The following is a 24748-nucleotide window of genomic DNA, read 5'->3' on the forward strand; positions in this document are numbered from 1 at the left end:
TGAGTGGGTGGAACTTGTTGGCCGTTTGACAGCTGTTTTCTTCAAACCACTTAGCTTGGAGCAACTCCCAGCGGAACTACTCCAAATACAAAGCAGTTTTAAGTCATTGGGGCTGCAGCATTTTGCATTTGTTGTCAGAACTGCGGAAACAGGACTGGAATGTGGTGGCTCCTTTGCTCCCACAGCCTTACTAATTCTAAAACTGTAAATTTTCAGTTCAAAGCACCCCAGAAGGGACAAGCCCTATAACCTAATGGTGTGTGTCTTTTAATGATTATGCTTACCATATTGGGGTTCTGGAAATGGTCCTGTTAGGACTAATTCTTAAGCAGCAACACAAGAAGCAGCACTAGAGAGAAAAGGTGCCAACCCGGCCTTCTACCGGTCTAGCCTGACATACGTGCAGTGATTGCTTTTACTGGCCCGCAATGGTTAATGATTGAAAGGGAGGCTTATCCTTCTCTCCCGCCCTGCTCTATACCTCGCTGCCAGCTGGAAGCAAAGGCTCACAACAGCCCGGGGTGAAATATGATCCCCTTCCAGGTTCCGCGGCGCACTCCCCAAGCCTCCTTCGCTTCTGGGCCATTGTGGAGAGAAAGAGAGAGAAGCGCGCGCGCGCTCTTTTCCCTGCCCCGTTTCTTTTCTCTCTCACTCCGGCCAGCGCCCGCCCGGAGCTGAAGGTGAGTCGGGAAAGAAGCGGGGAGGGACACGGCGAGGGAACGAGGCAGCGAGGGGAGGACGACGAGTCCGACGAGGAGGGACGCAGGGGGGAGAAGGCGGAGCTTCCCGGCCGGGAGGAAGCGCTTGGCACCCCCTGCAGCAGCAGCAGCAGCAGCTTCTGAGCAGAGAATGAAGCCCGAGCGGAGACGCCGAAGGAGAGGCGGCAGCAGCAGCGGCGGCGGCGGCGGCGGGCTGAGGGAAGCAACCAGAGCGGCCAGGTAGGCGCTTCGCGGGGCGGAGAGCAAAGCTGAGTCGAGCGGCGAGTAGCCGTACCGGGGAAAGAGTCCGAGGGGATGCCGGTGTCGCCGCGGCACGTGGAGCCGAGCAAGCCGGGCAAGGGAGTGTCTAGGGCGGGTCGGCGGCAGGAAGAGCGCGCGGGTGGAGGGAGACCCCCTTGAGGAGCGCGCCCTGGTCTCCCGGACCCGCGGGGCGCGCCAGGCGCTTGTCTTCGAGGGGTGTTTGTGGCGCGCGGAAAGTGGGCTACGCTTCGCTTTATGACCGGAGGGCGGGGAAAGGGGAGAGAAAGAGAGCGCCTAAGCTCCGGGCCGTTGCCTGTCGCCGGTCTGCCTTCTCGAGGGCGCCCTGCTCGAGCCTTTCCTCCAGTTTGGGGAAAGGGGAGGCGGCCGTCGTGCGCGCGAGGCTGAAACAATAGCGGGCTGGTCTCCTTCCCCGCGCGCAGATGGGGGTCTTAGAGGGGCGGCGGGGCGGGAACTGGTGCTCGGTCTGCCCCCACTTCTTCCCGCCCCTTCGTCTCTGTATGTACCCCCCCCCCACACACACACACCGCGCGGGTTTGGAGAAGCAGTTAGCAGCAAGGAGCAACAATTTATGCCTTGGCTTTATAAGTTTCCCTGCCTCTTTTTTTCTTTTCTAGGGAGGAGCAGACCTGAGCTGTAGGCACCCGAGCGAGCGAGCGAGCGAAACTGAGCGCGAGTAGGTGCTGAAGGGGGCCATCCCAGCTCGGGTTGCTGATCTGCCCCATCCTTACAGTTCAGCAAGCAGAAGAGACGAAGCCCCTCCCGAACTGTCGATGCAGTCCGTGCAAGAGGACGATCTCAGCCTCGCTTTCCCTCTCGTCTAGGAAAACTAGCAAGAGACACCTACAAAACTGGTTCGGATGTGGGCAGACCTGACCCTTCGGGCTCTTTTTTGTGCACGTGAAGAGCTTGCAAAATAGCACAGGTTGTTAATCCTTGGACACATAGCCATTTCTTGAGCCGAGAGACGGATCTTCCTACACCTTTCTCTTTCCGGAGAGGGTTGATCAAGCAAGGAACTGTGTACAGTACTTCTTTACTGTGCGGTGGGAGACGGAGTAGGAGAAATCAAAGTAGATGCTGCAAACCACAATGTGTTGGAAAAGCAACAGTGTCTGTTTGGAATAATCATTTAGCATCTGAAGACACATTCACGCCTCCCACTAAGCTTGTCCTTCACTTTGTCTTTTTAGTATTATTCCTTCCCCCTGCTGGTTATCTTCCCTACCCCCTCTCCCCGTTGTGTTTCGACTCTACCAAAACACTCTTTTCTGGAAATATAAACCAGGTGGCGGTTGACAGCTGAAGAGAAAAGAATAAGCAAGAGGTGAACTGGGAATGAGAGTGATGCCCCTTTATCTTCCCTCTTCTACAAAGATGAGGTGCTTTCTGCTGGAGCTGACATCTCTTCTGCTACTGGGTAAGAGGCTGCCATTCTCTGTCAACAGTCCCTGGCAAGTTTTTAACTCGCCATTAGCCCTTTTTCCTCCCCCCCCCCCCCCAATATCTAGCAGTGCTTTCTTATAGCAAGTCTGCCTTTTATCATAGTCTTCTGGGCAGTTCCTTCTGGTATATAACATCATGTTGTTTCCCTCCAAAAGCAGAGTTATTGTTGTTGTTGCAACTTAAAGACAGGGGACTTATCATCATGAACTCGCTTAATTTATATTGTAGTTTCTAGCCCTTTTTCTGTTGTGCTTTAAATAGAATTGTGTCTGGTTTTGAGATGCCACACACAGAATTGAATTCAGCCAGCAGGGCTTTCATGCCGAAGGAAGTAGTTTTGAGGACAAGCACGGAGCCAGCAGGCAACAGAAGACGTGGTACTGCAAAGACTTATCAGGTTGATTGTGGCATGTGCCATAAGCTTAGGTGGACTAGGGGTGCAGTGCTTCTCCCCCTATGTTGATGACTGGAGGGGGCGGCATTAAGATGGCCCATTGGTGCCTCCTGGCCTCTGCCAGAGAAGAGTAGTAGTGCTAGTGGGGCCCCAGTTGGTGGAGACTTATAACCCCAGTTTTCCAGATAATGTACCCTGTGGATCCCCTGGGGGTACCAGTTAGCTATATCAGCCTAGAGCTGACATAGAGAATATGTCTAAACCTTCCCCACCCCTCCTGTGCCAACCAACATGAGCCAGCAGGACCTGGGATGTGGTGGTGGGCCTGCTGTTGTGCACCCCTGACCCCAGAATAGCTCTGCCTGTGCATGAAGTGGGCTCTAGTCCACAAAAACATACGCTACAATAATTCTATTGATGTCTAAAGCACCACAAGCCTTCTAGGCTTTTAAAAGTAAAACAACAAAGATAGCTGCCCTCTGGGAATTCCCCCCCCCCAACAGTAGAAGTAGTGATTTGGCTAAATTCCAACTCGGGGAACAAGGGACGCTCTTGGTACAATATACTTCGCTGTCTGCTATCATGTGATTTGTTGCAACGTTTGCCTGTGTTCTTAAACAGCTGCTGTTCATATCCCAGAAGTGACTATGGGTAGATGAAGCGAAACTGTATGTAGTTCCGTAAAGTGCATTGTGATTTTTCTGGATGAGAGATGCTACAATGCTGTAATTGTTCTTGTACACGTTTAAGAGGGACTGAATGCAAGGCAGTGAAAGAATCCCATGTGTCTCCAGCAAGGTTCACATGGTTAGTCTGGTAATTATACAGTTTGCTTATTGAATAAAACCAGGGATAGGGAAAATGCAGCAGAATACATGGCTGGAATGGGGAGTGTGGTTGATGAAGATGAGCAAAAATGTTTGTGCTTTGTTGATAAGATCTCTCTTTCCCCACCCCCACTATCCACTATGACTTTTTAAAAAGGCAATTCTGAATACTTGAAGGAAAATGAGCCAAGCAGCTAGTGTGGCTTTTATAATATTGGTTTTAAAACAGCCGTGCAGTTAGTCACTTCCTTGTTTATCAGTAGTGAGTAGCTTTCCAGACCTTCTACTCAGACCTGTGACACAAGGATACTCTCAGGTGGGTCTGCTGGTGTTTTGTGAATAAATCTTGTGCTTATTTGCAATGCTTAATTTTTTTAAAAAAATTCAGTAGTCTTCTGAGCAAGACACCTTTGCAAAACTGTGCTGTTTGATCTGCAACTCCTTTCACCTTATTTAATAACGGGAAAGTTTTTGGGGAACCCTTAACGCTCCAGCAATATGCATGTTTGCTTGGAGGTAAGCCCCACTAAAATCAGTGGGACTTGCTCCCATGTAACTGGTACGTACGGTTGCAGCTTAAGGCATAATCTGTCAAGTGATTCTATTGTTTTCTGATAGCTGACATGGATGAACTGGAATTGCTTATTCAGTAAACATGACTAGCTTGAGCACTAAATCCCTTTGGCTTAAGGACAATATCATTGTGAGTAACATATTCCTAATATGGTGTGAATGCTTCCCTGATCTCCTTTTAATGTCAGTGTCCCAGCCCAACAGTAGAGGGCTCTGTGTTACTAGAGGAGCTGTCTTCTATGGTGATATAGAAGCAAGGATCTGACAACGGAGTTTTCAAATAATTTAAACATTGGCCCCAGTGTCCTGGTTCAGTGCCAGCCTCTTAACTGTCTTTCTCTGACAGCTTCAGTAAAAAAACAACAAACCACTCTGCAAGGCTCCCGTTCTTACAACTTTTATCTCAACCAGTGCAGCTGCATCTCGTATTTTTTGTTCAAATGTCAAAATTCTGTCTCGTCTCCACCCTTGACAAAAAGAATGAATGCTGCTGGTGGTCTGTGTGGGGTAGATTTGAAACACACAAGGCTGTTTCTGTTTCTTCAGGCACTTTTGCCAGGTATGCTAAACTGATGTTTTAAATTACACACAACAGATCTGGTGATGCCTTGAAGGTCTTGTGATACTTGGAGGCTCTGCACTACATGGAAGTTTTTCGGGTGGGGGGGGGATGGAGTGCATCCGTAGGCTAAACTTGATTTGCTTCTCCAAAGAGAGGTGGGTAATGTGAAGTCAAAAGCTTTATCTTGTTCTATAACTCGAATTTTCTGACTGAACGGTTTAGAAAGCCCTTTTTTGTTGAAGGCGCTCATCGTGTGGCTCGGAACTTGCAGCAACTTACGATGTCAGATCTCGGTGTAGTTCGTGTTTCTTTTACCTTTTCATTTAACATTTTAGAATGGCAGGGAAGGAAGAAATTGGGAATTTTAAGAGGGACGGAGGATGAAACGCAACTCTGGTGTAACCATGGGAGAAGTCAGGAGGGGGGAAATGCCCTGCAGAGCCATGGATTGAAAAGTCTCATCTGGCATGTGGGTGTCGTACAGAGGGTATTGCTGAGTTTCTTTTCCTTGCACAGCAGTGCTTCAGTTACAAGGCTTTGAGCAAGTGGCATTTCATCATGCTGAGTATATAATGGGGCGAAATAGGGTAAAGTATTGTAAATAACCCTTGCGCAGTAATGAGACTGCTAATGCCTCTGTCAGGCGCTGCTGGGCCTGTGTGTACTTCCGAGATTTACTTGCTTCCTCCAAAGATGCAAAGTCTGATACCAATATCAGCAGTGTAATATATAGGAAACAAAACATAATAGGCTTAGAGAAAGTTATGGAACTCATTTTCCCCTGGCTGGTTTATGAATAGTTTCCCTCTTTCTTTCATAATAGCTAGACTCCCACCAGTGACTGAACACCGAAGGACTGTAAATTGTGTGCTGTGAACAAAAGGGATTCTCTGAATTTCTATGTAAGCTCTTCTTCTGTTCCCTCTGTGTTCGCTTGCATTATAACGGTTAATTTGTTTTGCGGTTGTTGTTTTTAAAGTAGGCATAAAATAGGATGGGTGTGTTAATAGCTGCTTAACTGCCCCTTGACACACATTGTGGTCCAGTGGATGCTGGTGGACTTGGAATTTAGACTTCTGGATTTAAATGCCATTCCAGCCATGAGCAAATTGCTATTGTAGAATGGAGACAGGACACTACCTTACGCTGAGTCAGGCCATTAATCCACTGCCTAAGAAGCTGAGACAACAGGACGCCCATAGTGGGTCTTCTTTTTATTTAAATTTGTAAGAAAGTTTTTTTTAAAAAAGCAGCTGACCGGCAGGATCTAGATCAGGGCTGTGGCATGGGGAGGTGTGGAAAGTTTTTTAGGACTCTGATTTATATTCAACCAAGATTTATTCAGAGATGATCCATTGAAATTAATCAAGCTAAGTTAGACATTGGCATTTTATTAAAAAAAAAAGAGTGTACGCTGAGTAAAAGTTGAATGCAATTCTTTTCCACTCATGTCACGTTCCCAGTGAAAACTGTTCCCTCCAGTTGTTGTTTTGCCCATTAGAGAATACCTGGTATGCACAGGGACCGTGTATGTAGGTTTCTCTTAAAGGTGCAAATAGCAGATGGGGGGATTTTTAAAATTGGGAAAATAGCAGCCCCTAGTGAGCTCTTTGCCATTATTTATAAAGTTACTTAAGATGCCATAATAGATCCCTCTTGTTGTTTATGGTCTGGCCCTCACGCAAAAGACACATTTCTAGCCTTGTTGCATGTAATCCTTTAATTAGGGACACAATTGTTTGAGCCAATGCACTGTTGGCCTTCCCTTAATGAAATTAATTACTTCATAAGGATCTTTTGAGACTGAGCACTCTGTGGCACTAAAACTATTGGTCATAATAATTCTGAAAGGCAGGGAATTGCTTAAATCAGTGTTTTGTGAAATATGAGAATCTTCACATCAATTGACTTTCGTTAACAGAGCTACTCAAACAAGGCAGACATACACTTCAGTACGTCAGCACTACACTTTGATTTCATCTAGGCCAGACTCTTGATATTTTATGTTTCTTGCTATGTGCATGAGACCATAGCCCATGAAAAGCACATAACTCTTCAGTGGGCCCTAACCTGTTCTAGAATGGCACTGGCAGCAAGCAGTGATAGTCCACTTTTCTCTGTATAAGAGGGTGGAACAAAGAAACACTGAGAGATACTTCTGCTTCCAGTGCAAGATTCCCCTCTGCATTTCTGCCAGTTCCTTAATCTATAAAACCAGACTATAAACCCAGTTAAACATTCCTGTATGCATAAACATACTTCATCTATATGCTGGCGATGTTGTGGGGGCAGAGGCAGCTATAGGCACTTGTGGTGGACATGCCCAAAGGTGGCATATTTGAGGGCGCAAGTGTTCAATGAGATAAGTAAAATCACTCTTTAGCATATCGGAGTCTCCAGAGCTTGCATTACTGAATCTGTATTTAAATGAGAATTAAGACTTGGTGGATAAACCACTAATTGGATTTCTCTTAATGGCAGCATGTATGGTTGTAGCCGGGACGCAGGTGGCGCTGTGGGTTAAAGCCTCAGCGCCTAGGGCTTGCTGATCGAAAGGTCGGCAGTTCGAATCCCTGCGGCGGGGTGCGCTCCCGCTGCTCGGTCCCAGCGCCTGCCAACCTAGCACCTTTGGGTGCAAGTAGATAAATAGGGACCGCTTACCAGCGGGAAGGTAAACGACGTTTCCGTGTGCGGCTCTGGCTCTGGCTCTGGCTCTGGCTCTGGCCAGAGCAGCGATGTCACGCTGGCCACGTGACCCGGAAGTGTCTCCGGACAGCGCTGGCCCCTGGCCTCTTAAGTGAGATGGGCGCACAACCCCAGAGTCTGTCAAGACTGGTCCGTACGGGCAGGGGTACCTTTACCTTTACCTTTACCTTTATGGTTGTAGCCACATTCTGGAAGGACTTAAAAGGTGCAAACGTGAGCACTTGTTACAAGAGAGTATGGCGTATTGCCGTGACTGAAAAATTGATGGACAAATTGAGATTATCAAGAGGGACAAAGAACAAGTACACCTTTTCAGGAGAATGGTGGAGCTTTATTTTGTTCACAAGTACCCCAGGAAACTGAAGCCCAATATCAAAGATTTAAATATCAAATATCAAAGATTTAAACAAACATGTGGATCATGTAATAGGAACGTGTTTTACAGATGCATACATCTGTAAAACACATTTTATAAGGTGTGTTGTATGGATGGAAATACAGGTTTTCTTAATGTATTTTTGGGGTCTGTGGGAAAATTTCATTGGTTTTGTTGGATATGGGTTATCTTTGTGTATGCGACTTTCTGCAAATAATACAAATCAAAGTAATTAAATCAAAGTAAAACCAGACTTGTCTTAGCACCACTAACTAGGAAGTCATATAATTTGTTCTGGAACCGTTCTAACTGGGTTTGTTAACTTAGTGCTGAGAAAACGCACTTTGTGTGTATAAAACATTTTTGCTAGATATTTTCCAAGACAAAGCATTGAATTTTGGTTCTGGAGCCTTAGTGGTGAGCTTTGATCTTGCTATAGAGATCATTGAGATAATACATTTGTTCTAAACTGGAAGAGTGCATGTTGGTATACTGTTTATTGAAGTAAATGATTCTAGATCAGTAGGAAGACTTCTGTGAGGTGTCTTGCTTTCTGTGAGACTACTCTTTAACTTTGTTAATTTTTTTCTAAGCCAACAACAAATTTGTCTGATGGCCAACAACAAATCACAGATTAATTCTGGAGATTTCAATTTTTGTGCCTTTCCTACTTTATTTCAGTGATATGTTTAGCAGTCATGTTGTAGTACCGTATTTTTCGCCCCATAGGGCGCACCGGCCCATAGGACGCACTTAGTTTTTTGGGGGGGAAACAAAGAAAAAAAAATTATTTCCCCCCCTCTCCAGGCTTCAGCGAAAGCCTGCATTCGCCCCATAGGACGCACACACATTTCCTCTTCATTTTTGGAGGGGAAAAAGTGTGTCCTATAGGGTGAAAAATACGGTAATTCTCAATTATTTCAGTAGGTCATGACTGGATCCAACTCATAGAGAAGTATTGGGGTAGGAGTCAGTATAGAAAATAGAGCCTCTGTTCAGTACCTGAGAAGTTGATGAATTCTTAGAACTAAGAAGGCTCTGAAGCATAAGTTTCAGAAAAGGGGTTTTGTTTTTACTGCTGTTGCTTCTGCTGCAAAGTAAACTGCAAGGTCTATACAAACAGTTGCCTGGGAAGGGTAGAACACAAAGTTACTCAGCCTTACAATAAGTTAATGAAGCATAAATTCTGACATGCCTTCTGTGGTGCAATGCAAACTCCGATGTTACCCAATTTCTAGGCTGCAGATCTTTTTCTCCTGCTTCTTGTGCCAGACGTTTGCATTCTCTGGTAGGAGGATAAACTTCCCAGATACCACTGATATCAAGGGCATATAGGGCCTCAAGCCATTGTCTGACATGAATTGCAATAGTATGACTGCCTTTGCCTTTTAAATGGCTAGATACCCTTTTGTAACCTGGTGTGTATATGGACTCCATATTTGTATTTGCATCCATTTCCTCTGTCTCCATACAGTGCTCTTAGATACTTGCTGGATAACTGTTCTGGAAAAGTTTTTATTAGCTGTTGGTTATCTGATGTAGGGAAGCAGAATTGTTTCCCCAGGCAAACTTGAGATTTCTCCATTCTTAAGGGGAATGGAAAGTTTAAAAATGCTTTTCATCTTTCCTGGGGACATTTTTGTCTGTCTAGTAACTACAGTGGTACCTCCGTCTAAGAACAGTCCTGTTAACGAATGATTTGGTCAACGCACTCCGCAAAAACGGAAGTAGGTGTTCGGCTAGCAAACTGTGCCCCGGAAGACAAACGGAAGCCAACCAGTGGAAGGGCACCGGCAGTGGGAGGCCTCATTGGGGAAATTGCACCTCGGATTAAGAATACTTGCGGTGTAAGAACGGATTTCCGGAACGAATTAAATTCATAAATGGAGGTACCACTGTATTCACAAGACCTCCTCCGATATGTGTACTGAGCAAAACTGTACAGTGAATAAGGAGGTGGCAACAAGTCCCAGTAATACACATGCTTAGCTCCGTTATTCACTGTAATGTAGTTTTCCAATCTCAGGTCTTACTTGGAGGCTGGATGTGAGTGGACACTAGAGGCAAGCAAAGAGAGATGTGGCTGAATCCAGGCAAACATAAGATTTCTTGCCCTTGCAATCAGAATTATCCAGGCAAGATAATAATGGAGGTTGAATCTTGTGACCTAAATGGAATCAAAATCAGAGAAGTGCCAAGGTAGCCCAAAGAGTTTAAGATGAAGCCTGGGCCTTTCTCTTGTGTGAGAGACTGTGGTTGACAAGTATGGTCAGGAGAGGAAACACGAAGCCGAGGTGCAAGTAAGCATAGAAAAAAGATCTGCAAACCGTGGTGCCCCATTATGTCCTTCAGAAATTGACCAAAGCTGAAGGAAATAAGTAGCCTGGATTACTCCTAAGGTGGAATATGCTACCAACTTGTCTGTCCTCTCAGGGCTGATAATTTATCCACTAATTAAGACTTCATCTGAGCAGCTGAGGCACTAGTAGTTTGAACAGCTGTTGCTAGACCTATTGCAGCATTGGTGTCAATGACATTCTGCGTAGGTTTGTTCATGCATATTCTTTTGTGTTAAACAAGCCTTTAACTTGCTTTTGTGTGCTTCAGGAGCATAAAAACGAGTTAAAGCCTTAGTAATATATAAGTAATGTATGGAGGTGTGTGTGAAAAACTGAAGGTTTTCTTAGAGGATTAGGCCTGGTTCACATGTTATACTTAGCCAAACTACAGCTTAACATGAATGTTCAAATGTGTGGACTTCCAGAGATTGTTCTGTCATGGTTTGGCTTAACAAATTGTCTGAACGCAGGCTCATGGTTTAGCTCTCCCAGACAAATCCAAAGCTGTACACCATAGGACAAACCTTGGTTGCAGCTTGTGGTTCGTCTTCAGAGAACTATGATTTTTGGTTTGAATAACATATTAAGCCAAACCATGGTTTATTGAAACAGCAGAATTGACTGGGGTGGCCGTGGTTTATTCTTCTGGAGCCTGCACACATGCACAAAGCCATGGTTTGGCTTAGCGTGAAGTGCAAACCAAGCCATTGTGTACCCTGAAAAGAAGCTTCTTCTGTGCAGTACTTGGTACAATGCAAGCAAAGAGATACCTATCCTAAGGACTACTCTCTTCTTGGTTTAAAACAGGACAAATTGCATTTCCAAGATTGGAAAGAATTGTTCAGCTTGTATATGCAGTAGTATGCATTAAAATTTAGGAGGAGGAAGAATATACAAAAGGCAGCATAAGTTTGTGAGTGCTTTCCACGTAATGTGTCTCTCTGATTATATATAGACATATATTCATATTGTAAATATTAGAAGCGTGGCTGCTTTAACTGAGGCATGTATTAGTGAGACTATTGCACTAAACTGCCAAAAGCTCACTCTAGCTGCTATAGGTAAAATTTACTTTGATTTGCAATGGTAGGGTAGCAGGAGACTCTGGACTACTATAACAGTTTGCTACTGTTCTTGTAATCTATTTCTGCCTAATGATGCTCTCTTATTCTACAGCACTATGTGGGTGGAAAGTGCTCATACTTCTGTTCATTCCTGCAGAGCTTGCTCCTGTTTCCTCCTACTGCCACCATTCCTCTTCTCTGTTTCTACTCCTACTTGCATCTTGTGTATATCCTACACAGCTCTGCATCAGATACTGCAAATACATTCCCAATATTTTTGGGAGGAAAAAGCACAAAATGTGTTTGCATAGATATTGCATAGAACTATAAAGTTGGGAAACATACACATGGACTATCTAGCCCCTATGGCTAGCCCCTATGGCTAGCCCAGTCAGTCTGACATCAATACCAGGGAAGATTCTGGAGCAGATCATTAAGCAAACAGTTTGTGAGCACCTAGAAAGGAATACTGTGATCACCAATAGTCAGCATGGATTTCTGAAAAATAAGTCGTGTCAGACTAACCTGATCTCGTTTTTTGACAGAATTACAAGCCTGGTAGATGAAGGGAACGCAGTGGATGTAGCCTACCTTGATTTCAGCAAGGCATTTGACAAGGTGCCCCATGATATTCTTGTAAAGAAGCTGGTAAAATGCGGACTTGACTATGCTACCACTCAGTGGATTTGTAACTGGCTGACTGACCAAACCCAAAGGGTGCTCATCAATGGTTCCTCTTCATCCTGGAGAAGAGTGACTAGTGGGGTGCCACAGGGTTCTGTCTTGGGCCCGGTCTTATTCAACATCTTTATCAACGACTTGGATGATGGACTCAAGGGCATCCTGATCAAATTTGCAGATGACACCAAACTGGGAGGGGTGGCTAACACCCCAGAGGACAGGATCACATTTCAAAATGACCTTGACAGATTAGAGAACTGGGCCAAAACAAACAAGATGAATTTTAATAGGGAGAAATGTAAAGTATTGCACTTGGGCAAAAAAAATGAGAGGCACAAATACAAGATGGGTGACACCTGGCTTGAGAGCAGTACATGTGAAAAGGATCTAGGAGTCTTGGTTGACCACAAACTTGACATGAGCAAACAGTGTGACGCGGCAGCTAAAAAAGCCAATGCAATTCTGGGCTGCATCAATAGGAGTATAGCATCTAGATCAAGGGAAGTAATAGTGCCACTGTATTCTGCTCTGGTCAGACCTCACCTGGAGTACTGTGTCCAGTTCTGGGCACCACAGTTCAAGAAGGACACTGACAAACTGGAACGTGTCCAGAGGAGGGCAACCAAAATGGTCAAAGGCCTGGAAATGATGCCTTATGAAGAACGGCTAAGGGAGCTGGGCATGTTTAGCCTGGAGAAGAGGAGGTTAAGGGGTGATATGATAGCCATGTTCAAATATATAAAAGGATGTCACATAGAGGAGGGAGAAAGGTTGTTTTCTGCTGCTCCAGAGAAGCGGACATGGAGCAATGGTTCCAAACTACAAGGAAAAAGATTCCACCTAAACATTAGGAAGAACTTCCTGACAGTAAGAGCTGTTCGACAGTGGAATTTGCTGCCAAGGAGTGTGGTGGAGTCTCCTCCTTTGGAGGTCTTTAAGCAGAGGCTTGACAAGCATATGTCAGGAGTGCTCTGATGGTGTTTCCTGCTTGGCAGGGGGTTGGACTCGATGGCCCTTGTGGTCTCTTCCAACTCTATGATTCTATGATTCTATGATTAAGGCAGGTTGTCCTATACTTAATATGCACACAACTGATGTCATCCTATCTCACATGAAAAATCTCTGAGGGTAAACCTATATTATCATGTTTTGAAAAAAGGGCCACATATTCACAATCTAAAACCCAAACTGCAATATATCAAATGCCCAGATCAGCTGTGGCTTGGGAACTGTTGTATGTGCACCTCAGTAACTATAATTAACTCAGGTTGTTGACAAAGATGTAGGTTGATGGAGGCATATATCTTCTACTGGTATGAATTTGATTTGATGTCATCGAAGGGGAAAGTGAGCCCAGGATAACCAACCATGTAAATAGGTCCTACTTTTAGTACAGCTCCTAGCTCACTGTTGAAACTGTAGTAGTAGGAAAATGTGTTTTTATTTTTTTGCCAAAAAAATAGAGGCGCAGTCCTTATGATTCATGTCAGAATAGGTCTGCAAAAGCAAAATTATAAAAACTAGCGGCACAAAACTAATAACAGTTAACCTGTGTCATCACTTAAGATGGGACAATGTTGAACTGAGAAATGAAGGCCGATGGATCTCCAGTCAAGCCAACAGTGATGGCTTGTGAGTTAATTTAAGTTTGCCCAAAGTACAGCGTGGAGATATTTAAGAAGTACATTTGATCACAGTCAAGGATATTCAGAGTGACAAACATCAGAAATGCACAGAGAGCAGTAGTGCTCAAATGGGGCAGAGAAGTAGAGGGAAGGAATATTTATTTAATGAACTTGGAGTGAAAAACTTCTGGCTGCTGCTGTATCTCTGGGAATTTTTACCCAATATTCTTCATAGAGGCAAAATGGCGGCTGTATACCAGTCAGCTTCCTACCAGTTGATGGAGTGGAAGAGCCAGCATATGCAGGTTCCCCTTTCAAATATTGACCGTTATGTGTAGATGTTGGCAGTTTGATGGAGAGGTGCACTTGCCCTTGGGACTGCTAACAAATACTGGCTTTGATTGTTGAAAAAGCTGTGGAAAACTGAATATTGTGGCGCTGTGAAACATGTTTTCATGAAGAAATGTATGAACTGATGAACTGGTATTACCTCCATGCTGTCTTTGCTTCAATTCTCAGAAGAATCTTGGAACAAAGGTGAACACACTGAAGCATGTTGTTGCAAATGTTCTTGCCTTTACCATGTCTATGAATTCCCAGCAGTGACAACATCAGGGACAAACAATATTAAGAAGAACATAAGAAGAACTCTTCTGAATCATACCAAAGTTCTCTCTGGTCTAACATCCTTTTTTCCTGCAGTTGTCACCAACATTTCTCTGGAATGCACACAAATGGACCACAAAAGCAGTAACCCCCTATTTTTGCTCACATTATCTGGGCTGGTTCTGACATATTGCTCTGAAAATTGGAGGTTGCACATCATGGCTCATATCCATTTATAGTTTTCCTCCATGAATTAATTTGTTTAATCTCCTTTACTACCTTTGTGGCAGCAAATTCTATACACCAATTCCCTAAAACTAGTGCTGCAGAAGCACTGAAAAAAGGTTGGCAAGTTTTGAATGCACCTTGAGTGTTAATGTGCCTGAAAATATTTCAAGTATCTACTCTTGTTATCCCAGCTTTTCAAGTGGTCATGCAGGTGGGTGCTGTGCAGATAATCCTAAGAGAAGTTACAAAGAGAACTACAGCAGAAGTGATAAAAGTTGGATTTGTATTCAGAATGAGAGAGGGTTTTGGACATGCCTACACAGAATGACATTGATTGCAGAGAAAAAGATGAGTCTGCGTGTTGTACTAAATTTTACAACAAGATTATTGTTGATGAACCAACAATTTCTGAGATTTACACCACAGTGCTAGATTACCTTTTGCTACCACCACAAGATCATTTTTACATAATGTGGCGTAGTGAAAGAAATGCTTGTAACCTGATGAAATAAATTGATGTGTTCACCCACCAAAGAATTATCTGCAGTGAGCAAAAACTGTGTTCATTCAATGCAGGTGTAACACATACAAGTTGTGTGAGAATTAGGCTTTGGATTCCTGTAAAGTGGCATTGCAGCCCAACATACTGGAACATTTGTATTTACAAATGAAGAAGTACATTCATAAAATATAATGATGAGAAAACATGAAATTCAAGATAAAGATACAGTGACTCAAAAATGAACAAAAACCGCAGAAAAATTATGGATTCTAATTTCAGTTTTAATTTGTATACTGCTCTTCCACATCGCTGTACTCAAGTTGGTTTACAACCTATCAACATGACATAGACAATATAACTAATGGTTTCATAAAACCTTTCTAGTTGACAGCAGAGATTTCATCATAGTAGTATTTCATAGAATACTACTTCCTCTTGCATCTTAGGCCTTCCTATTAACACTTCCTCAAACTGTCATACAAATGGATCTGGAATAATCTGACAGTGATGCTAAATTTGGCTTTCTCCTCCATGGCCCTTGAGGTTAGCAAGGTTGGTGGTGATGCTCATAAGTTACCACGCAACAAGCTTGTAAGGCATAATAGCTACTTTAGAAATTCCATAGAGATGCTGCTAAAAGCATAGGGATGATACTGATGTAATAGATTTGAGCTTTGGAGGGGTTTCCACAACATTGCTTTTGGTTGCTGAAAACTAAATTTCTCATACATCCAAATAGCTGGATAGATGAATGATGTTATACAGTGTCAAATACATTCTGCAATCTTAAATATTAAGGAAACATACCTCAGGCATGTGTATGTGTGTTGTGCTGGCATGTAGCCAGTTTTGTTTATTGTATGGTCTCTGTGTGTTTAAAATCACCTTCTCCAAAGGGTAGTTTACAAACATTGGTTGTTGTTGTTTAAAAAAAGTTTTAAAAATAGCAGCCAAAATACAAACAGTACAGAACAGCATCTCGACACAAACGTAGCAACATAAAATCCATTGAAGCCTCCATAAGGACATGCTTTCATACCTGAATTCATGTATTTTTAGATTTATTTTTAGATTTTTTTATGTTGCTGCTTTGATTAGGGGACCATCCACATCGCCTTCAAACAGCTGCATATGTTTATTATGAGGTGAGCAGCTTCATTTAAAAAATGTTCTTAGGCTTTTTCTTTTTGGGGGGAAAATTAAAACTTGGTTGCTTTTGGAAAAGACTGGAAGAGATAGAATTAATTTTCTCAATTGCTTTGGATATATCTATTGAGACTGTACTGTTGGATAACCTTTGCACTCTGCATCTCATAACTGCAAACCTGTTGGGTATTTAAAAATTGCTCTGCTTTTGTTTAATGCTTGTTCTGGAGACTGGTGGTGGTTTGTAACAGGTTAAAACAATGCTCTGTTTATGGCCTTTTGGTGAGGCAAATGTGTGTCCCCTTTTAAAGAAGGTTCTTAAATTCTGTTTTTGTCTTGCTTTCCCTGTATCCCAGGTCTTGTTGTCTGACTTTGTGATTGTGCTCTGGTGGGTACCGTAATTTTCTCTGCAATTTTCTTACCAGTCTATACACTTGTGGCCCTTTGCTGCGATTCCTCTTAATGGTGTCTGTTAATCAGTGCTGTGCTTCTTTTTCACTTTATTTGTTTGGAGTTGAACTTAAGCTACCAGTATTTTTTTTCAGTGCACCTCAAATGTGCTATTGCTGGGGAGCAGTGATGTGGATTTCCTGGGAGAAAATTGAATTGGATTTTTTTTTTTACCTGTTCAAGTTAGTGTACTTTACACACAAAAACTTACAATTTGCATCAGAAAATTTTCTGATGTTCTAGAGAGCAAAATAATTTAGTACAATTGTTTTACTCGCATTTTGTAAACAAAGCTAAAAGCCAAGCTTGCTGTGCCTAATATGTGTTTGAAATTGTCATCCATTTATTGTTAATGAGGAACTTACAAAATGGGAAACATTCCATGGAGAAATTAAGTATTGGAAAATTTTTCCATTTGGGAAAGTTTCCGCTCTACATTGCCTCGGGGCAGCAAATGAATTGACTAGCTCTGAAATATATGAAGTTCTTGGTTCTCACTTACAAGCTATCGAGAAGGAAATATTTGGAGGAAGCATTACTTGAAAATTGCATATAAAACTGTTCGTGTTTTAGGAAATAACAAGCACCTCTTGCTTTTACGGAGCAGAAAGGGTTTGTTGTTTCTTAGCTCCTGGTAGTTTAAACTTGGTGTGAGTGTAGTGTGGAGAATGAATACCTGCTTATAGCTAAATGGGTTAATTGTTAGAGGAGTAGGCACCATGGAATCTAACTATGATTTATTTATCCATTAAAAAATCCATAATGGGGGACAAATTTACCCACAAGATGGCTTTTCTACCATTACTGAACCTCCACTGCAGGTGCTACAGGTATTCTGGGGTGTGCCACTTCAAATATGTTCAGGGGATTTGTGACAGATATTCATGACTTCATTGATTGGTGAGTTGATGTGGAAAGTGCTCTTTGAAGAAAGGAAACTTGAAAACAGTTGCCCTATCCTGTAGATGGTAGACATTTTATTGGAACTTACAAGACTTGTTAAGTTCGAAGTAAGGAACAAGATGGGTTCACTTGTCCACTTGGGAAATTCCATTTGACAAGACCACAGCAAAGAATCCAGTTTGGATTTCAGCCTCCTTGTTTAGTAGCTGTGTTTTAACACGCATTGGTAGCCCAGTGTTCAGTCTAACATCTCTATGGATGTTTGCAACAAGGAAGTACCTTTCTGTCTTGAATCATTCAAGTGTTTTTATTCATTAATAAATCCCACTTGAGTCTGTTATATTGGATACACTGAAATCAGATAAATAAAAATCCTCTCTTCTTGTTAGCTATGTAAGCCTTGCCTCCAGTTTCTAATCAGAAGGGACCAAATATGTAAAGGAGTAGAGGATGATCAAAGCTTCTGTGTTCTTGATATAACTAGGGAATTTAGACTGGAGCAGTCATCCTGTTGTTGTGGATAGTTTCTGCCTTTGTTTTGTGTGTGTGCTCTCCTTATCAATTAAAAACATATATCCTTGCTGTCAAGCGTATACTCAATCAGTGTTTTTCTTTTCTTTCAATTCAGTAAGCCTAACCTTGAGGGGTATGTCTGAAATATTGCAGAGGATTGGAACCAGCCTAATTAAGTTATGGCAAAATTCTGCTTTATGTTGACAGGAGCAGTTCAGATTTTTTTTTGATTTTTTTTGAGCTATAAAATAATGGTTGTTGGAGGCTGAGGCCATGTTTTGACCATCTCTCTGGTCCTCTGTTACATCTGCAATTTTTTATTTTCTTCACAAACAAGCACTATATATACCATCCTTTTCAGCTTGATATAGACATGACTTTACTTGTCTAACTGCAAAGGAGAGTGTCTGTCCCCCCCCCCCCCGTTAGAATTTAAAAATAGCCATTTGTGAAAATCAATTGGGATTGTAGGAAGCTGCCTTATACAGAGTCAGATCATTGGTCCACGTTGCTCAGTATTGTCTCTGTTGACTAGCCAGTGGCTCTGTGATTTCAGACAGGAGTCTCTCCCAGTCCTTCCTGGAAATGCCAGAAATTGATCCTGAGACTTTCTGAATGCAAAGCAGATGCTCTTGTCATGGAGCTACATCCCTTCCCCTAACTACAGGCAAACATGATTGGAAAAGGAACTGAACATGTCCAAAGCATGAGATAATAATAATAAAAATGGATTGAGACCTCTTCGTTCAAGGAAAGAAAGTATCACGTTTGTAGTAGTACCCAATGGTGCTCCATATAGAAAACTCAACCTTGTACTTCAGCACTCGCCTGGTATAGGTCATAGCTGATAAGGAATTGCATGCAGGCAAGTGATTGGATGTTGCAAGAGCAACAGAACTCTCCATCCTTCCTCCACTATTTCCCAGGAGGATAGTAACTTTTGTGGACTTGTTTACAAAATATAGTCATATTTGATAAAAATAATAATAAAAAAGCAAGGTAAGCACTTAATAATGGGTGTTATTTCAGCAGTTGTAGTGATGGACAGATCTAGCAGATGGAACTTGCCATAAAATTGTAGACTGAGCTGGAGGAATTGCAGTTCACATTTTAGGTTTGTAAGCTCCTTGTGGTAGGAACCTTTCATCTTGTATTCTGTTATGCATCATGCACACTGATGCTGCTGTATGTATTGCAAGTAGCAGTAATTAAATCCTTAATAATCTGAGCAGGATTAAATGCTAGGACCTGTCTTTTTCAAAACTGCAAGTGTGGGGTGGGTGTGTTGTACTAGCTACTTTTAAATTTTGTGCCTATGTGGAATCTGGTTGGTTTCCTCCTTTTTGTGTTAAACTGACTGTAGCTTGTTTCTGAGAATGAAACACTTGTGGGTTAGTACCCAGAGCCATTTCTGTATTTCTAATACCCTCCCTGACAGATTATAGCAGTGCATCTCTTTTCCCTTCTGATAACATGCAAACCATCCCTGATACTGTCCTGTTTTGGGGGGCGGGGGAAGAGGAGGATGACTTGAAAGTAAGACAGGGAGCTCAGTTGGCACAAAGATATGGCCTGCCACATTCTATGGCAGCTATGCAAACTAACAAAGTTTATGCAAATCGTTTTAGTAGCTGAGGCTTGGCCGTTCATTGCAAAATCAGTTTATAGTAAAGCTTCTGTGATTGTAGCTCTAGCCCTAGATTTAGTGTCGAACCTTAAGCTGCTGTGTACAATGGGCGGCTTGGGCAAACAGCAATTGTGTTTTGAAAATACAAAAGCAATGTTATTCTGATGTTCCTGTGAAGGATTTTATTTGGGAGACCTACTGTCAAGGATATACAGTCTGCCTGGTGCAGTGAATCAAATGTGGAACAAGCAGTGATAGTGTGAGATGGTTTTAATACCATGAGGGCATCTTAGAAAACAATAGAAAATTCTAACAATACAGCAAGACATATTATCATTGCTTTTTGAAGCAGCCTCTCACAGATCTCCTTTCATTGCAGGTAGGAAAAGTGGCTCACAATACTCCTTGACCTGCATACATTAATTTGAAGGCTTTTCAACATGCAAAATGCGCCAGGCAGATTGCTGGCTGGGTTTGTCTTTAGAAATCCTATAAAACCCCTGTTCTAAAACAACTGCATTGGCTGCTAGTTGGTTTCCTGGCCCAATTTAGGATGTTCATGCCATTGTGGTTTAAGGTCCCATTTGGCAATGAAATTATATATCTGAGTTTCTAACACTGCAAATGAGGTGTGTGCAGTTCTGGATCTCTCCCCCATCCTAGTTCTGTGCCAGGATTCAGAATAGTAAGGTTTTTGGGGGGTTTTAAAAATTGAATTTTATAAACAAGAATAATGTTATACAAACAAGTATACTGAATTTTCTCATGTCATTTGTACTGTATTTTTCTCTCTATAAGACGCACTTTGTTCCCTTCCTAAAAAGTAAGGGGAAATGTTTGTGCGTCTTATGGAGCGAATGCAGGTGGGAGGCTCTGCTCAGCGCTCCCTTTAAAGAGGCGCATGGAGCGTGTGTGCAGCTCTTGGGGGCTTTTCCCCGAGGAGGGAGAAGGGCTGCCCTTCTTCCTCCTGGGAGAAAGGCCCCCAAGAGCCGCACACACGCTCTGCATGCTCTTTAAAGGGAGCGCGGCTCTTGGGGGAGGCTTCCTCCCGCTGCCCAGGAGAGGCTGTGCGTGGCTATCCCATAAGCCAGGACAGCAAGAGGCTATCCCAGAAGCCAGATCCCTCTTGCTGTTCTGGCTTCTGGGATTCAGATTTTTTTTTTCTTGTTTTCCTCCTCCAAAAACTAGGTGCGTCTTATGGTCTGGTACGTCTTATAGAGCGAAAAATACGGTATATCACAAAAATAGCATAATAAATGTGGCAAAATATCTACAACATATGTTTCATTATTAGTGGTCAGTGTATAAGTTCTTAGTTTTTGAATTGGTTTAAACAATTAGGAAGAAGAAGAAAAAAAAGGAAAAAGAAAAAAGGCGAGGGGCAAGTGGGGTAGGGTGGGGTGGTTATGCTTCTATTATTCTATTCTACTTAGTGTGTAAGAGAGGTTGTTGTGACCGTTACTTGTGTGGGTTGTCTTACTATTCACTTGTTGTATTTTCTTGGTGGTGAGAGAGGTTGGGTGTGGTTGGATGTCTTTGGTTGGTTGTAGTGAGAATTGTTTTTGTGTATGAGTGTGTATTTTTGAATCTGGCTAATCTGGGGACGCAGGTGGCGCTGTGGGTTAAAGCCTCAGCGCCTAGGACTTGCCGATCGAAAGGTCGGCGGTTCGAATCCCTGCGGCGGGGTGCGCTCCCGCTGCTCGGTCCCAGCGCCTGCCAACCTAGCAGATCGAAAGCACCTCCGGGTGCAAGTAGATAAATAGGGACCGCTTACCAGCGGGAAGGTAAACGGCGTTTCCGTGTGCGGCTCTGGCTCGCCAGAGCAGCGATGTCATGCTGGCCACGTGACCCGGAAGTGTCTCCGGACAGCGCTGGCCCCTGGCCTCTTAAGTGAGATGGGCGCACAACCCCAGAGTCTGTCAAGACTGGCCCGTACGGGCAGGGGTACCTTTAACTTTACCTAACCTGATTCAGAATGCTTATTTAAAAGACCATTGAACTTTCCTCTCTTCTCATTATCTGGCTGATACGTTTCCTTGCCTGTAAGTTACTTGCATCCAGTGGCAGGCTGCTCCTATGGTTTTTACACCTTTGATGGGCAGAGCTCCACCTCTGTATTTTGCTGCGGAAGGCAGAGCCTTGCTCTCTTCCAAAATCATTGTGCTGCTTTCTCTCTCTCTGCAGCATCTACAGCTGCTTCTGCTTCCTGAGAAAGCATCTGCTTGCAAGATAGTTTCTTCAGTACTTCTGGGCCTTAGAGTTTCTGTAAATGGTGTAGCTCTTCTGTGGATTAATTATAAAGTGTCTGGAAATCAAGCTGTATGAGTAACGGTTGAGGGAGTTGGGTATGTTTAGTATGTTTAGATAAAGCTGAAAAGTGATATGATGGCCATTTCCAAATATCTAAAGAGCTATCACATGGAACAAGCTTGTTTTCTGCTGCTTCAGGAACTGAACCAATAGATTCAGAGTACAAGAAATAAGATTCCAACTAAGCATTAGGAAGAACTCTCATGTTCAACAGTGGAATGAACTACCTCGGAAAGTGGTGGACTCTCCTTCATTGGATTTTTTTTTAACAGGTTGAATATCCCTCTGCCAGGGATGCATTGCTGGGGGTTGGACTAAATGACTCTTTGGTCCCCTTACAATTCTATCATTCTGTGACATTTCGGTGCCTGTCAGATATGGCCCCAGTCATGTTGAGGTCCAAAGGCTAGGAGGCAAGTCAAGGGTGCGGCAAGAAGCAACAGCACAGTTAAATATGTTCTTGCTCAGACCAAAAAACTTTACATGGAAACTTGTTTTATTCAGAGCCTTCTTCAAGTCTATCTAGAACACGGGTAGGCAAACTAAGGCCCGGGGCCCGGATCTGGCCCAATCGCCTTCTAAATCCAGCCCACGGACAGTCCGGGAATCTGTGTGTTTTTACATGAGTAGAATGTGTGCTTTTATTTAAAATGTATCTCTGGGTTATTTGTGGGGCATAGGAATTCATTCCTCCCCACCCCCCAAAAAATATAGTCAGGCACCCAACAAGGTCTGAGGGAAAGTGGACTGGCCCCCTGCTGAAAAAGTTTGCTGACCCCTGAGAAATCATTGGCATCCAGACTGAATCCATACCTGTTACCTTGTGAGACTAAGATTTAAGACCTGTTGTGATCTCTCTCAGAAATGTAGAGAAATGGAAATGTGTCATGACTTTTGATTTGTTTTAAGTTAAAGTATTGGTCTCCAGTTGCAGGGGGGAGGAATAAGAGTCTCTAATGCAGTACAGTGGTACCTCGGGTTACAGATGCTTCAGGTTACAGACTCCGCTAACTCAGAAATAGTACCTCAGGTTAAGAACTTTGCTTCAGGATGAGAACAGAAATTGCGTGGCAGCGGCGTGGTGGCAGCGGGAGGCCCCATTAGCTAAAGTGGTACCTCAGGTTAAGAACAGTTTCAGGTTAAGAACGGACCTCCTGAACGAATTAAGTTCTTAACCCGAATTGCCACTGTTGGGAATATACACTGAAGCTCCTCCTTGTTTTCATGGCCTAGGTGAAAGATGTATGTACTTTTTGATTAAATATATACCTTGAATATGATAAAGCACTCTGTACAGTGCTGTTCTCAAGTAAAGGCTACAAAACCACTCTGCTGTGCTCCCTTTATGGCCTCCTCTCTCTTAGGTGTTTCAGTATTATGGGCCTGATTTATGGCAAATTGATTGGTCAGGCTTTGTTTTCACTCAGCATGGCAAGCGCTCTCACTGGCCTCTGGTGAGCCCAAGAAGCCAAGCTTTCCTCCCGAAGCTGGCAAGAAAGATGGTCCCAGCTGCTGAACAGAGATCTGCATTCCCTCCCTGGCGGTTGTTTGCCAGGTGGGTCAAACCAAGGCAGGGAAATTCAGCTGGGAGGATGGACTTCTGCTTGGTTTCAGTGCTTCAAGTAGCTGCCGAGCATGCTACCCGCTTGCCTTTTTTGCACAAAAGGTTGGCAGGGAGGGCTTCCTTGGAACCACAGTTTTTTGCTCTGCTTGCAAAGCTATCTGATACCTGTAGACCCCTAGGCTGGGGTCGGAGGGAGGTTCAAATTGGTCACTACATTATCTTGTGATAGATCTTAAAGTAGTATGTCTGTTAGATGGTTGGACTTTGACTAGGAAGACCTGGGGGGTCAGATGCCTGCTTATCCCTATAGCAGATGTGTCACACTTTATCAGTTCATAGTAGTTCTGCTGTGGCTGCTGTGAGAATCGTGTATGGAATAACCCTCATGTATGTTGCTCTGAGTTTCTTGGAGCAAGGCTGTGGCTGTCCTGCATTGTTCTTTCTTCTCTTGCCCCTTTCACCTGCCCATCAGAAACTTAAATGTGACAGAGATCACTTAGGAAAGTGTAGAAGCAATTTCTGTATAGGCTTTTCACACAGTTGTGTAAGGTTTAAAATGATCTCATCCAGGACATATGTATGCAGCATTCTCGTGGCAGACAGCAGTTGATGCTGGTGTGCATTTGCATGGATTGGGTATGAGCCTGTCACGGTTGTGTTCTCACTTGTTAATGGGACACCTTCACAGACAACACTTCAAAACAAGTGGTTTAAAGCGTAAATCGGCACAGATGTAATAATATTATTATTAATAATAATAATAATAAACCTCAATATGACAAAAATAAATATTGCTATAAAATAGTTTACCAGTTCTCTGGTTTGCTTTAAAAGGGGGGGAAAGAAAAAGACCACAATCCCCCCCAATCGCATTCTGTTCTCTGTACCCATTAGAATACGGCTTGGCAGCTTCCTATTTTTTATAGCAGTTATTGTATTGTTGGTATATTGTTCAAGGGTTTGCAGTGGGATGCCAGCTGTGTCACTGGCATATTAGCCAGATGTCACCCTTAATTGTAACCCAGGCTATTCAAACTGGCTCTCTCCTTGAGCTCTTCCCTCCTCTTTTCATTGGAGATTTAAAATTATCTGCCAAAATGAGCCCTTATTCAAAGGAATGTGCATGGGCACAAACATCCAAACCTCTATACAGTAAGACTGAGAAGTGATTTAATTTGGAAAATGTATTGAAACACTGTCCCTAATGATATATTTTGTTCCTTGGGGTTTATTTTCTGCTTGTGAAATGTACTATTTGTATGTTTCCCTGTTGCTAGATACGCATATCTAACTCTGTCTGTAGTGACCTGTTAAAAGGCACTATTAATC

General features: G+C 43.1%; 1 protein-coding gene across 2 annotated transcripts in view; it reads left to right on the forward strand.

The window, feature by feature from the left end:
* The first annotated feature begins 498 nt into the window (after positions 1–498).
* Positions 499–24748, forward strand: part of IGSF3 (immunoglobulin superfamily member 3) — a 116178-nt gene continuing 91928 nt past the window's right edge. For both annotated transcript variants that reach the window (XM_079974765.1, XM_079974766.1), the window contains exons 1-2: positions 499–938; positions 1595–2397. In XM_079974765.1, coding sequence (XP_079830891.1) covers positions 2316–2397 — 82 coding nt within the window. In that variant the 5' untranslated portion in view covers positions 499–938; positions 1595–2315. The remainder of the gene's footprint in view (positions 939–1594; positions 2398–24748) is intronic.

The sequence above is a fragment of the Podarcis cretensis genome (genome assembly GCF_951804945.1).
Source record: "Podarcis cretensis genome assembly, chromosome: 4".
Lineage (NCBI taxonomy): Eukaryota > Metazoa > Chordata > Lepidosauria > Squamata > Lacertidae > Podarcis > Podarcis cretensis.